The sequence below is a fragment of the Canis aureus genome, chromosome 15 (assembly GCF_053574225.1).
Source record: "Canis aureus isolate CA01 chromosome 15, VMU_Caureus_v.1.0, whole genome shotgun sequence".
In the NCBI taxonomy this organism is placed as follows: Eukaryota; Metazoa; Chordata; class Mammalia; order Carnivora; family Canidae; genus Canis; species Canis aureus.
Window position 1 is genome coordinate 39,524,620 of NC_135625.1, and position 12,992 is coordinate 39,537,611.

Below are 12,992 nucleotides of genomic sequence, written 5' to 3' on the forward strand. Positions count from 1 at the left end.
GTCAGTCTCGGGCCGCGCTGAGGGCCCCACCCATCGCTTCCACGCCGCGGTCCCAGCCGCATCACCTTTGCTCTCGGTCCCCGGCCCTCTGTTCGCCCGCTGGGAGCGCAGTGGAGCCCAGTGCTGGGCACGAGCCTGGCGGGGCCGCAGGCTCCGCCCTGCTGCGCCCCGCCCCGCCTGGGCTCCCGGGAAAGGCTGCCGCGGGGACATGTCGTGCCCCCCTCAGCGAGGGCAGGAGCGTGTGAAAGGCCGCGGGGCTGTCAGGTGAGCCAGCGGCGGCGGGCCAGGGTGGGCGGCTGGGCCCAGGGAGGCCCAGCTGGGCTGCGGGTTGGGGATGCCGGGGGCGGAGGAGGACGGGATGCCCAAGGCCGAGAGGGGAGGTGCCCGGAGGACCGACCCGGGGGTGGGTGACCTCGATCCGCGGGGAGCGGCCAGGGTTCCGTGTGTGCCGCCTGCGCTCTGAGGCCCCGGGAGATTACTGTGTTTCCATCCGCTCCGCTCCTTTCTGCAGGGCTGGACGCGGGCGGAGGCAGGTCTCCGACCTCTGGTCCGGGCTGCAGGAGGAGGCCCGGGGTCGTGGGGAGCAGGGGCACGCCAGGGTGGCTGTGAGGTAAATCGGTGCTAGGGAAGAAAGATGCAGTGGCCGGAAGCCTGGGGAGCGTCGGCTCGGGGGAGGGCAGGTGTTTGCCATCCCTCTGCGCCCGGTGCCGAGGTAGCAGGCGGCTCACTTCCCTCAGGGGGGACGCACCTCGATGTATGCAGTGTCCCTGCTGAGGGGTCCGAGTGGTGAAGGGGTGGGACCACCTAGGGCAGAGTCGTCTTTGAGGGAAAGAGGCTGTTGAGGTCACTCTTTCCTTTTCACCTGAGCCTGGCGCCGTGGCAGTGGGTGCGCGCTTGCGTACGGGGCTTCCGACCAGGTTCAGGTTCTCAGAATTCGTGCCCGAGTACACTTCAAGAATCGATCCAAGGTGACAGGTTCTTAAGTGAAGAGTTTAACTTTCAGTATTGTAAGATCCCAATAATCCAGTATGTAAGTGTGCAGTGATCGAGGCCTGGAGCCTAAAATATAGGTGTTAATTAAGACAGTTGGAGTAAATTTTTTGCCTTTGGTGATAGATTGGATTTGGGATGAGACGCTTTGTTGCAGTCAAGTTTTTGACCATGTGTTTCTTGGGATTCTGGGTTTGTCTTATAATTTATTGTCTGACTAAAGCCATGCAGTTTCCCGAGAGTTGGGAAATCCATGTAAGGTGGTTTGACTATAAGAAGCATTTTTTTTAAAGTTCCCCCTCAAATCCAGCTGTTAATTTATAGGTTATTTCTAAATTCAGTTGTGTGGCCCCCTTGAGATTAGTCTTTCTTTCAGAAATGGCTCCTTAAAATGACCAGGTGTGTGTGTGTGTGTGTGTGTGTGTGTGTGTGTATGAGAGAGCAATTTCACTGGAAAGTTTTTTTCCCCGATAGTTTCTTTTATCTTGTCTTTTAGAGAGCGAAATGTCATCAGCGGAATCACAGCAGGAACAATTGTCCCAGTCAGATCCATCCCCGTCACCAAACTCATGTAGTTCCTTTGAGCTACTAGACATGGATGCTGGCAGTTTGTATGAACCAGTTTCTCCTCATTGGTTTTATTGTAAAATAATAGATTCTAAAGAGACTTGGATTCCTTTCAACTCCGAGGATTCACAGAAGCTGGAAGAGGCATATGGTTCTGGTAGGATGAAAATGATGACTTTTAATAAAGACTATTTCAGTCTAATATAATAGTTACTATATTGAGTGCCATTAAAAATATTAGTTTTTTTTCTAGTTTTCTCTATAGCATTTTTGTAGTTATCTCTCGTATTTTGCATTACTAACCAGTCGGTTTATAATATTTAAGAATTTGGTCTGTATTTGAAAACAGTACTTACTGTAATTTCTTCACAGTTATCTAATAATGTCTTATGTTCCAGCATATGTTTCCGTTTTTGTTTATAAAGAGTGGAGGCATGTCACATTGCAAAGAATGAATTCTTCATTTATCACTTGTTTTTTCTTCTTTTATGAAACAAGAATGATGCTATTAACTATTTTATCATCATGATGGTCACGGTTGTTAATTTACCTTTGGCTCCTCAAGCAGAAGCTCAGAAAAGCCTTATATACTTGTTTGTTTGTTTGTTTAATGGGACATTACTGTCTCTTCTCAAAAAAAAACAAAACATTGTTTGGGTATTATTTTTTTTTCATGTATCATTAAAACCAAGAATGGTTTTGATGGTTTGTAAAGTAGTGGAAAAAAATATCAATTCCATTTTGTTTGTTTAGCCAAGAAGAAAATGTTCATTCTTATGTCTCATAAACATTATTTAGAGTATACTCAGAATTGTATTTTAGGAGATTTATTTTGATAAATGTACTTCTTTTCCCCTTTCCAATCTGTGATAGGAAAAAATTGTGATGGGAGAGTTGTCCCCACTGATGGGGGCAGATATGATGTGCATTTGGGGGAGAGGATGCGGTATGCTGTATACTGGGATGAGCTAGCATCAGAAGTGAGACGATGTACCTGGTTTTACAAGGGAGACAAAGATAATAAGTATGTTCCCTACTCAGAGAGCTTCAGCCAAGTATTAGAGGTACACCTTGATCCCTTTTCATGTATTTTCATTTTTTTCTTTTATTTAATAATCTTGTGACTTATTTTTGTGAAATTTCTAGAAGGAATTTGGTTCTATCTGAATCATATCTATAGCATTTCTTTTTTTTCAGGTTAGTTTCAAGATAAAGTGGTTTTATTTTCAGATTTTAAAATCCTATGGAGGGTACCTGGGTGGTTCAGTCAGTTAAGTGTCTGCCTTCAGCTCAGTTCAGTCAGTTAAGTGTCTGCCTTCAGCTCATGATCCCAGGGTCCTGGATCCAGTCTCACATCAGGCTCCTTGCTTAGTGGGGAGTCTACTTCTCCCTGTACCCCTCCCTCTGTTCGTGCTCTCTCTCTCAATGCTCATTTTCCCTTCTCTCAAGTAAGTAAAATTTAAAAATAAAATAAAATACCATGGAAAGTGTTATGCCTTTAAGTTAAAATTTTTTCTCTAGTGGTGATCATTGTTAATAATATTTAAATTATGATCACAGGATTGATCTGTTTATTTATTTAAAAGATTATTTATTTATTTATTTATTCATGACAGAGAGAGAGAGAGAGAGGCAGAGACACAGGAAGAGGGAGAAGCAGGCTCGATGCAGAGAGCCCGACGTGGGACTGGATCCCAGGTCTCCAGGATCACACCCTGGGCCAAAGGTGGCGCCAAACCGCTGAGCCATCAGGGCTGCCCAGATTGGTCTTTTTAAGCCTTTTATTTTTCTGGCTCTGAAAACAGTCTGAAATTTTCTTTCTTTAAATTGGAGTAGACATTAATATTACTGAAAGTATATCAAAATGTGAACAATGATTTTATCTAGTCTACTTGATAAAAGTAGGAGTGATTTTTTTTGTTCTATACTATTATCTGTTGTAATTTTAAAAGAGCTTTCAAATAATTTGATAAACAGAGTCTGATATTCTTATGAAATTGTTTATCTAGCAGTATTCTTGTAAACAAAAAAGGTCAGTTTTAATAGAAAGGCTATTAGGGAAGTCTAATGAAATGTGTTTTCTTTTAAGGAAACGTACATGCTTGCTGTAACTCTGGATGAGTGGAAAAAGAAACTGGAATCTCCCAACAGAGAAATTATTATATTACACAATCCAAAGGTAAAGGGAATTAAGCCTTTCTTTCATGTGGGATTAAAGGTTAATTGCATTACTAAGGAGCTCTTTAATTGGTTTCTTTTTCATAGGGATTCTATTTAGGAAAACCTTTGGAAATTTTTACAGTGCATTTACAATTATGAAGCTTGTATCCACTGCCACCATTTTTTACTTCATTCACCTTATACAAAATAATTTTTTTTAAAGCTTTATTTATTTATTTATTCAGAGAGAGAGAGAGGCAGACACACAGGCTGAGGGAGAAGCAGGCTCCATGCAGGGAGCCTGACATGGGACTCGATCCCGGGTCTCCAGGATCACACCCCGGGCTGCAGGCGGCACTAAACTGCTGCGCCACCAGGGCTGCCCACAAAAGTATTTTCTTAGGAAAGATTACACTACTGTAGAATATAAGAATGTAAAGAATATCACTGGTACGTTATGTGGGCATATTTTACATGTATAGGGTATTATTGAGAGATTCCTTAGCCTGATGTTTTTTTTCTTTTTTGGCTTTATTGAGGTATAATTGACAAAATCATAAGGTATTTAATATGTACAACATTGGCCTACTATATTTACAGGGTTCTAATTTGAAACCATTAGAGTTGCATATCAAAACTCCAGCTGAGATTGTTTTGAAAGACATATTCCTATCTCTCAGAATGTATAAATAGAGACGTCTATAATGTAGATCTTTTCTCTCTGAGATTTCTTTTACCTTTTTTATTTAAGCTTATGGTGCATTACCAGCCAGTTGCAGGGTCTGATGAATGGGGTTCAACACCCACTGAACAGGGTCGACCAAGAACAGTGAAGAGAGGAGTTGAGAACATCTCTGTTGACATTCATTGTGGTAATGTTAATCATTTATTTTTCATGATGGGCTTATTTATGACTTAAATTATGACCTTTTTCTATGGATTTGGATTATCTCAAGGCTTAAAAATGATTTAGTCATACGTGCTTATTTTGAGTTAAGATTAGCATCACTTTACTGAATATCTTTTATTTAAGATTTATTTATTTATTTTAGAGAGAGAGTGCGCATGCGCACACAAGCGGGAGGGGCAGAGGGAGAGGGAGAGAGAATCACAAGCAGACTCTGAGCTGAGTGCAGAGCAGGAGGCAGGGCTTCTTCTCACAACCTGAGTTTACAACCTGAGCCAGAACTGAGTCGGATGCTTAACTGACTGTGTCACCCACATGACCCACTAAAAATCTTAATAGATATAAAAATCTATTTTATTATTTTTTAAAAGATTTTATTTATTCATGAGAGACAGAGAGAGAGGCAGAGACATAGGCAGAAGGAGAAGCAGGCTCCCCTCAAGGAGCCCAATGTGGGACTCAGTCCCTGAACCCCAGGATCGTACCCCAAGTGTGAAAGCAGAGCTTAACCACTGAGCCATCCAGGTGTCCCTAAAAATCTATTTTAAAGTTACTAAGTATATATTGTGGGATAGGTAAAATTTGGCAATACTAATCAAGAGGTCACTTGGTACAAATGAACTGATTTAGTCCTAATTTTAAGAAGTATGATTTCACCTGTTTGGTTAAAAATTTATTTTTGGTAACTCCTGTCCTTGAAGATTTTGAACTAAAGAAAACTTTTTCAGTAGAACCTGGATGGTTATCCATTGCTATCCAGATAAAGCCATTTATGGTTGGTTTTATAATATACTTAGCTGGATTATAAAATTTAAAAAGATACATTTAGGGGTACCTGGCTGGCTCATTCAGAGGAGTATGTGACTGTTGATCTCAGGATTGTGAGTTCGAGCCCCACGTTGGGTGTAGAGATTACTTAAATAAAAAAAATTAAATAAAATAAAAAAGATGAGTTTAAAAATTTAGGTTTTATATACACACCAGATATTATTGGTATAATTGATAGAAATGGAATATTAAATAAAAGTATCCTACCAATATTATGTTGCCTGAATTCGGTAACTGTACTGTGATTATTTAGGAAAATATTCTAAAAAAAAAAAAAAAAAAAAAAAAGAAAATATTCTTAGTGAATACATATTATAGAATTCAAAGAGTTAAAGATGTATGATGTGTGCAATCTGATGATATATGCAACCTGCTTCCAAATGGTTTTCAGAAAAATAAATGTGTGTGTAAACACATACATGTAGAGAATAATATAAAGCAAATGTAAATGTTAAAGTTTTGAATCTGTAAAAAGTACACGGGAGTGTCTATACTATGCTTTCATGTTTTCTGTAAGATCTCAGTTATTTCAAAATAAGTTTAAAACCTGAAAATGTCTTTTTACAGATTTATGTCAAAGTAAATAAACACAGTAAAATCATTATATTTACAGTAAAATATGGAACTATTTTGTGTTCTTTAAGTAATCTATTTTGGGGCACCTGAGTGGCTCAGTCAGTTAAGGTACCAAGTCTTGATTTCTGTTTAGGTCCTTATCTTGGGGCTGAGGGACCCAGCATATGCTGAGTGCAGAGTCTGCTTGTCCCTCTCCCTCTGCTCCTCAACTACCTACCTACCTTCCTTCCTTCCTTCCTTCCTTTCTATAAATAAATAAATAAATACTTTAAAAAATGATCTTATATTTTAATTTGCAATCTTATTAACCTATTCATTGTGAATGATTGACTTTAGAATATAAGACTAGTTATATGAAATAATTACTCTTTTATATTTCATTTATAGGAGAGCCTTTGCAAATAGATCACTTGGTTTTTGTAGTCCATGGGATTGGACCAGCTTGTGATCTCCGCTTTCGAAGCATTGTACAGTGTGGTATGTTTGCAAAGCATGTAAGATTAAATCATTTAAGGGTTTTATTAGAGCTCCTGTGAGCTGAGATAAAGTGTTGTTTTTAGTCTTTTGTCTTATCTGCATAATAAGATTTGGAGAGCTAAAGACAGGTGGCAAGGTGGTAAAGCTTCTTAACCTAGACCTAAAGTACTAGTAAATTCCTTAGGCTAATAGTTTATGCTCTTAACTAATAATTCTTGAGTGAACAAGCCCTTAATCCGTAGAAAATTGTATTATGAATGTGATGGCCGTCTTTCTAACCATTCCAAACTTAAAGTGAACCAAAAAGATGATATAGTTTAAATGAATAATAGAACCTTCAGTCATTTTTGTAATTCGTAGTGTGATAAAGCTCTTGATATTCTATTTGGAGTATTTAGGCTATTAGTATAACTTGATTTTGAAAGGTAGTGTCCTCTAAAACTTAATAGTACATATTCAGAGTCTGTTCCAACTTGGGAATCTTCTTCTACTGGCTAATGCTTCTAAACATTAACCTTCTGGAAGGTTAAGATTGTAGAATGAATTACAAGAAGCAGTGTTTTGTTTTTTTTTTTAATGTAAAATATTGGATAAGGGTTTTTTATAAGAACCAGAAAGTTAGAATAGGAATCTAACTTCAAGGCCAGTTGACACAGTCACGTGATTCCCCCCCGCCCCTTTTTAAAAAACATTGAAATAGTTCCCATGACACAGAAGTTTTTTTTTTTTGTGGGGAAAAAAAGCCTTTATTGATAAATAGTTTACAATGAAATAAATAGAGTGACAGTTTGTTAAAGGGAGCCCGACATGGAACTCGATCCCGGGACTCCAGGATCACACCCTGGGCTGAAGGCGGCACTAAACCACTGAGCCACCCTGGCTGCCCCCATGACACAGAAGTTTTAAAGTTAGCTTTTCTTTGGGTAAAATGTTTTGTATAGTAAAATAAAGTTTTGTCTTAAAGGAACAGCTTTTCCTATGTGCACTGATAATATTTCCTGAATACCACTTTGCTGTCTTTGACTCAAGTAAATATGTGTTCTAGGCAAATGGAGATAAAAGAGTATAATTACATGATCTGTTGCATCCTAATTCTGTGAATTCATTGCTTCCCTGGTGATACATAAGTCAATTTCTTTTCCAGTTAATGATTTTCGCAGTGTTTCCTTGAACCTGCTACAAACACATTTTAAGAAAGCCCAAGAAAATCAGCAGATTGGGAGGGTAGAATTTCTTCCAGTCAACTGGCACAGTCCTTTGCATTCTACTGGTGTGGATGTGTGAGTAATACCTTATATCTTTGAGTTGTTAACTAAGATTGTAATACGTTTTCTGATCAGTGATATGGATGAAGTTATAATCAGCAATAGCTGATTATATAAAAATTTGTTGGGGATCCCTCCCTAGGTGGCTCAGTGGTTTAGCCCCTGCCTTCGGCCCAGGGTGTGATCCTGGAGTCCTGGGATCGAGTCCCACGTTGGGCTTCTGCATGGAGCCTGCTTCTTCCTCTGCCTGTGTCTCTGGCTGTCTCTCTCTCTTTCTCTCTCTCTCTGTGTCTTTCATGAATAAATAATAAAATCTTTTAAAAAAAATTTGTTCAACAAGAAGTTTTTTGTATTTCTATGTCTTTTTTTAGAGATACATTATTAAATACTGACCAGTTCCTTGGTTTAACTAAACTGGTTAAGAGTAATGAGCTGTGTGTATCTTCTTGCAGTGTGTCTTACTAGCTCGTTACTATTTACTATTACAGGTATATTATTTCTTTAGCATTAAAACTAAACGTTGCTTTCTTCCCATGGTGTATAAGCATTTCTATTTTCAGATGTCAAGCCAGCTTACCTCAAGATGTACAAAGTGTTTTGTTGTTCCTTTTGTGGTCATATTTAGGTAATATTTGTCCACATTTGGAAAAAGAAATCCCCCAAACATTAAGTTATTAGCATTTAAACTTGAATAATTCATATAATTTTTAAGTGATGGCTGTTTTAAGTCAAAAACCTCAGTAGTTTTGTTTGTAGATTTTATAGTAATGTCAGAGAAGGTTGCCTTATATTAAGGGCAAAACACTTCTTTCTCTCCAGAAACAAGTGTACTCATAATATAGTTTTAGGATAGAATGGCAGATTTTTCTCTAGAAGATAAAGTAGTTGGTATTATTTTGGTGTTAGTCTTGGAAAAATGGCTTTTCTGATTCTGTGTCTCTCAGTTCTTAGTACTATATTATTTGAGCATATTCCACATGCCAGATTGTGGTGTTGCTTTTACTAGGTATGGAGTTTACATTTGTCATATTTGAGATGATACTAAGAGATTCCTAAGGGCAAATTGCCCTCTCTAAACTACAGAAGCTGTTGAATCTTTGAGGAATCCTTCTCAGTATTTTGAGAAAGCTTTATTTTTATTTTTATTTTTATTTTTTTTAAAGATTTTATTTATTTATTCATAGAGAGAGAGAGGCAGAGACACAGGCAGAGGGAGAGGGAGAAGCAGGCTCCATGCAGGGAGCCCGATATGGGACTCCATCCCCAGTCTCCAGGATCACACCTCAGGCTGCAGGCGGCGCCAAACCGCTGCACCACCAGGGCTGCCCTGTTTTGAGAAAGCTTTAACTGGAAGTTGATTTGGATAATGTCAGCATGGTTTCCTTTGCAAGATATGAGTTCTCTTGGCTTTGGCATTTGACAGTTTCCTGTTCTTTCGAGGGTTTTAGAAATTCTGTATCGAGAAAAAGATCCATTTATCATTTGATTTGTGGTTAAAAAAATGCTGAGAATTCTAGAAAAATCTTGTATTTTCTGTCTTTAAAAAAAACCTTTATTATAGAGAATTTTGTACACACAAGTAGCTTGTATAATGAATCTTCATGTACAGATTATGATTACCCAGCCCCAGATAGCCTCAACAACATGGCCAGTTCTGTTCTATCCATTATCTTCCAACCCCTGTCTACTGCCCATCCCTCTACCATATTATTTTTGAACCAAATCTTAAAGTATTATATGATTTTATCTATTAATGTTTGTATATCTGAAAGGACTTTTAAAAATATATTAACTAGGGGTGCCTGAGTGGCTCAGTGGGTTGAGCATCTGTCTGCCTTTGGCTCAGGGCGTGATCCTGGGATCCTGGGATCAAGTTCTGCATCAGGCTCCCTGCAGGGAGCCTGCTTCTCCCTCTGCCTGTCTCTCTGTCTCTTATGAATAAATGAGTAAAGTCTTAAAAAATTAACTATAGCATCATTGTCACACCTAAAAAAAATTCTTTTTTAAAAAATGATTTATGTATTTATTTAGAGAGAATGCGAGTGTGCACATGAGTGGCGGGGAGCAGAGGGAGAGGGAGATAAGCAGACTCCCCACAGAGCAGGGAGTTATCCAGGTGCCTCTAAAAAAATTCTTAATATTGGCAAATATACAGTGTTCAAATTTCCAATTGTCTAATACAGTTGTGATCATATATGCACACACATTTTAAACTGGGATCCAAGTAAGGTTCATAAATTGGAGTTCATTGATATGTCTTTAAGTCTCTCTTTAATCTCTTGATCACCTTTCCATTTCCTTGGAATTTATGTATTGAAGAAACTGGGTTATTTGTCTTGTAGAGATTCTCATTGGCTTTTGCCGATCACATCTTTTTGGCTTAAATATGTCTCTGAGTCCTTTGTTATTTCCTATAAGTTGATTGTTGTCTCTTGTGAATTTATTTTTTTTTTATTTTTTATTTTTTTTTATTTATTTATGATAGTCACAGAGAGAGAGAGAGGCAGAGACACAGGCAGAGGGAGAAGCAGGCTCCATGCACCGGGAGCCTGACGTGGGATTCGATCCCGGGTCTCCAGGATCGCGCCCTGGGCCAAAGGCAGGCGCTAAACCACTGCGCCACCCAGGGATCCCTCTCTTGTGAATTTAAATAAGTCTAAGCTTGAAGGCTAAGCTGAGTAATAACTTAGAGGAGGTTATGGAATGTATTAGATTTTCTGTTTAAAATATGTTTTTTTTTTCTTTTTTTTTCAGAGATCTGCAGCGAATAACTCTGCCCAGCATTAACCGCCTAAGGCATTTCACCAATGACACAATTCTAGACGTCTTCTTCTACAATAGCCCCACCTATTGTCAGACTATTGTGGACACAGTTGCTTCGGAAATGAACCGAATATATACACTTTTTCTGCAGAGGAACCCTGATTTCAAAGGGGGTGTATCCATTGCTGGTCATAGTTTAGGTAACAAATGAATTCTCTGTGACCAGAGAAGACTATCACATATTAAGGACACCTGTTTTTTAAATACAGTGTCTTTTATCAGTATCAGATTCAGAGGTCTAGAACTGGTCTGTGATGAAGCATTTGGAAGGAGTTGGAAGGGTGGTGGTGGTGGATTGGAAAGAAAGACTTCCTGCTTTATAGATTTTACTACATGGGTAATTGGCTTAATACTTTTTGTATAAAACTGTGTAGTGCCAGTGCTTAGAAATTATCCCTTCTTTCTTCTATTTTAGGTTCGCTTATATTGTTTGATATCCTAACAAATCAGAAAGATTCTTTGGGGGATATGGATAATGAAAAGGTAAGTTAGATGTACAGATAGCTTCTTTTGGTACTATTTCTTTGTACAGATTTTTAGATCCTAGACCTATATTTTGTCGTTTGCTTAGTTTAGTCTCATACCATAATATTAATTTTATGATTATCTTAATTTTAACAGACTTATAATTATCTCTGTCATTCTTGGCTGATAGAAGCAAGATAGTAATATGCTTCCACAAACATTTGCCACATTCTAAAATAACTGTTGGTATTTTATTTTCCATTATAATTATGCACTTCTCATCTGTTATTAGAATTATAGAATCATTGAGCTGAAATGGAGTTTTCATATGATGAGGAAATGAAGAATGAATTGGATGCAAAGTGGTATAATTTATAGAAAGTCATTTGAAAGTAGTGGGAGGACTTGATGTTTAAAATCTTTTATAAAAGTCCTGTGAACACTTTAAAGGTTTGAATTAGTACTTAGCATATACTATCTTGTATATTTTCTCTTTTTAGAGAAGTGTTGTTTCTATTGTTGGACTGTGAGTTCTTCCAGGACAAGGACTTTATCTTGGGTTGTTTTATGTCTTAAACACTTTTTCTTTAATAAGAGCTCAATAAATGTTTTGTTAGTGAAGGTGAAGAATACTTTGATAATCATTCATGCATTCATTTATTTAAAAATGTTGCTTCAACTAAAATTGCAAACTTAAGAGATTAACTTAATTTATATTTTTTACAAATTACAGTTTACTTAAAATTAAGTCTATCTTTATGTAGAACTCTCCTATAGTACTTTTTTTGTTGCCAATAGTAATAATAAAAGACAATCTAAATGAATTTAGAGAATATGAGCTTTACAATTTAATTTTTAGGATGCACCAAATATTGTCATGGATCAGGGAGACACACTGACACTAGAGGAAGATTTGAAGAAACTGCAACTCTCGGAATTCTTTAGTGTCTTTGAGAAGGAGAAAGTAGATAAGGAAGCTCTGGTAAAAACAATCTTTTAAAACTAAGTTATGCCGTTTTTAGCATTTTTATGCTTATCTTCATCTTACTGCTGACTAAGAGCTGCCCTTTAGTCGTAAATACTCTGTTATCATTAGTAATGTCCTGTAGCATTATTTATGTGTGTTTTATCTTATAAAGTGATTTTTGCTTTGTGGGAGAGCAAAGTTCAGAGGAGGCATATTGACAAACACAGTGATAGAACAAAGACTGCAAAACAACATAGCTCAGGAAACAGAGTGAGAATAAATGGCCACTAATTGTCCCACCTCTTATTTTCTGTTACATTTCCAAGAGCTCTACTGTTGATATTTGCTTATTTATTTGCTTTTTTTTTTTTACCCCCCCTTTTATTTATTTTTTTTTTTTTTGCTTTTTGTCAGGCTTGCAATACATTCATTCATTCAACAGGTATTTAGTGAATGTTTAATATGATCAGGTGTACTATACCAAGTACTAGAGATAGAGTGGTCAGTAAGACAGATATTATGTAAGCCATAAACATGTAAACATAAACATCATGATGCTTATGGTTTAGTAGGGAAGACACATTAAATAATTAATTACAATTGTGATAAGTTCTAAGTAGGAAAAGTACACAGTAGTATTAAGAATGTATAATAGGGGGGATCCCTGGATGGCTCAGCAGTTTGGCGCCTGCCTTTGGTCCAGGGCGTGGTCCTGGAGTCCCAGGATCAAGTCCCGTGTCGGGCTCCCGTCATGGAGCTTGCTTCTCACTCTGCCTGTGTCTCTGCCTCTCTCTCTCTCTTGCTCTCTCTGTGTCTATCATGAATAAATAAATAAAATCTTTAAAAAAAATGTATAATAGGACTAACGTAGTCTGGGAGGGAGAAGGAAGCCTTAACCTAATCAGGTGAGTAGAACTTAAGCTGAGATCTTGATTGTTAGTCTGTTTCATGCTCTGTGTTGTATGTT

At 38.0% G+C, this 12,992-nt stretch overlaps 1 protein-coding gene across 6 annotated transcripts in view; it reads left to right on the forward strand.

The window, feature by feature from the left end:
- Nucleotides 1-12,992, forward strand: part of DDHD2 (DDHD domain containing 2) — a 26,901-nt gene continuing 13,909 nt past the window's right edge. For 2 of the 6 annotated variants that reach the window (XR_013352981.1, XM_077849199.1), the window contains exons 1-10: nucleotides 2-264; nucleotides 1,487-1,714; nucleotides 2,431-2,621; nucleotides 3,647-3,736; nucleotides 4,469-4,589; nucleotides 6,416-6,505; nucleotides 7,650-7,785; nucleotides 10,525-10,733; nucleotides 11,009-11,076; nucleotides 11,918-12,040. Coding sequence is in view for 5 of the 6 variants with exons in the window: in XM_077849199.1 (XP_077705325.1) it covers nucleotides 1,495-1,714; nucleotides 2,431-2,621; nucleotides 3,647-3,736; nucleotides 4,469-4,589; nucleotides 6,416-6,505; nucleotides 7,650-7,785; nucleotides 10,525-10,733; nucleotides 11,009-11,076; nucleotides 11,918-12,040 (1,248 nt within the window). In the remaining variant the exon portion in view is untranslated. Of the gene's footprint in view, nucleotides 265-511; nucleotides 611-1,464; nucleotides 1,715-2,430; nucleotides 2,622-3,646; nucleotides 3,737-4,468; nucleotides 4,590-6,415; nucleotides 6,506-7,649; nucleotides 7,786-10,524; nucleotides 10,734-11,008; nucleotides 11,077-11,917; nucleotides 12,041-12,992 lie in introns of all 6 variants that reach the window. The other 4 variants (XM_077849197.1, XM_077849200.1, XM_077849198.1 and 1 more) reach the window with 4 other exon arrangements.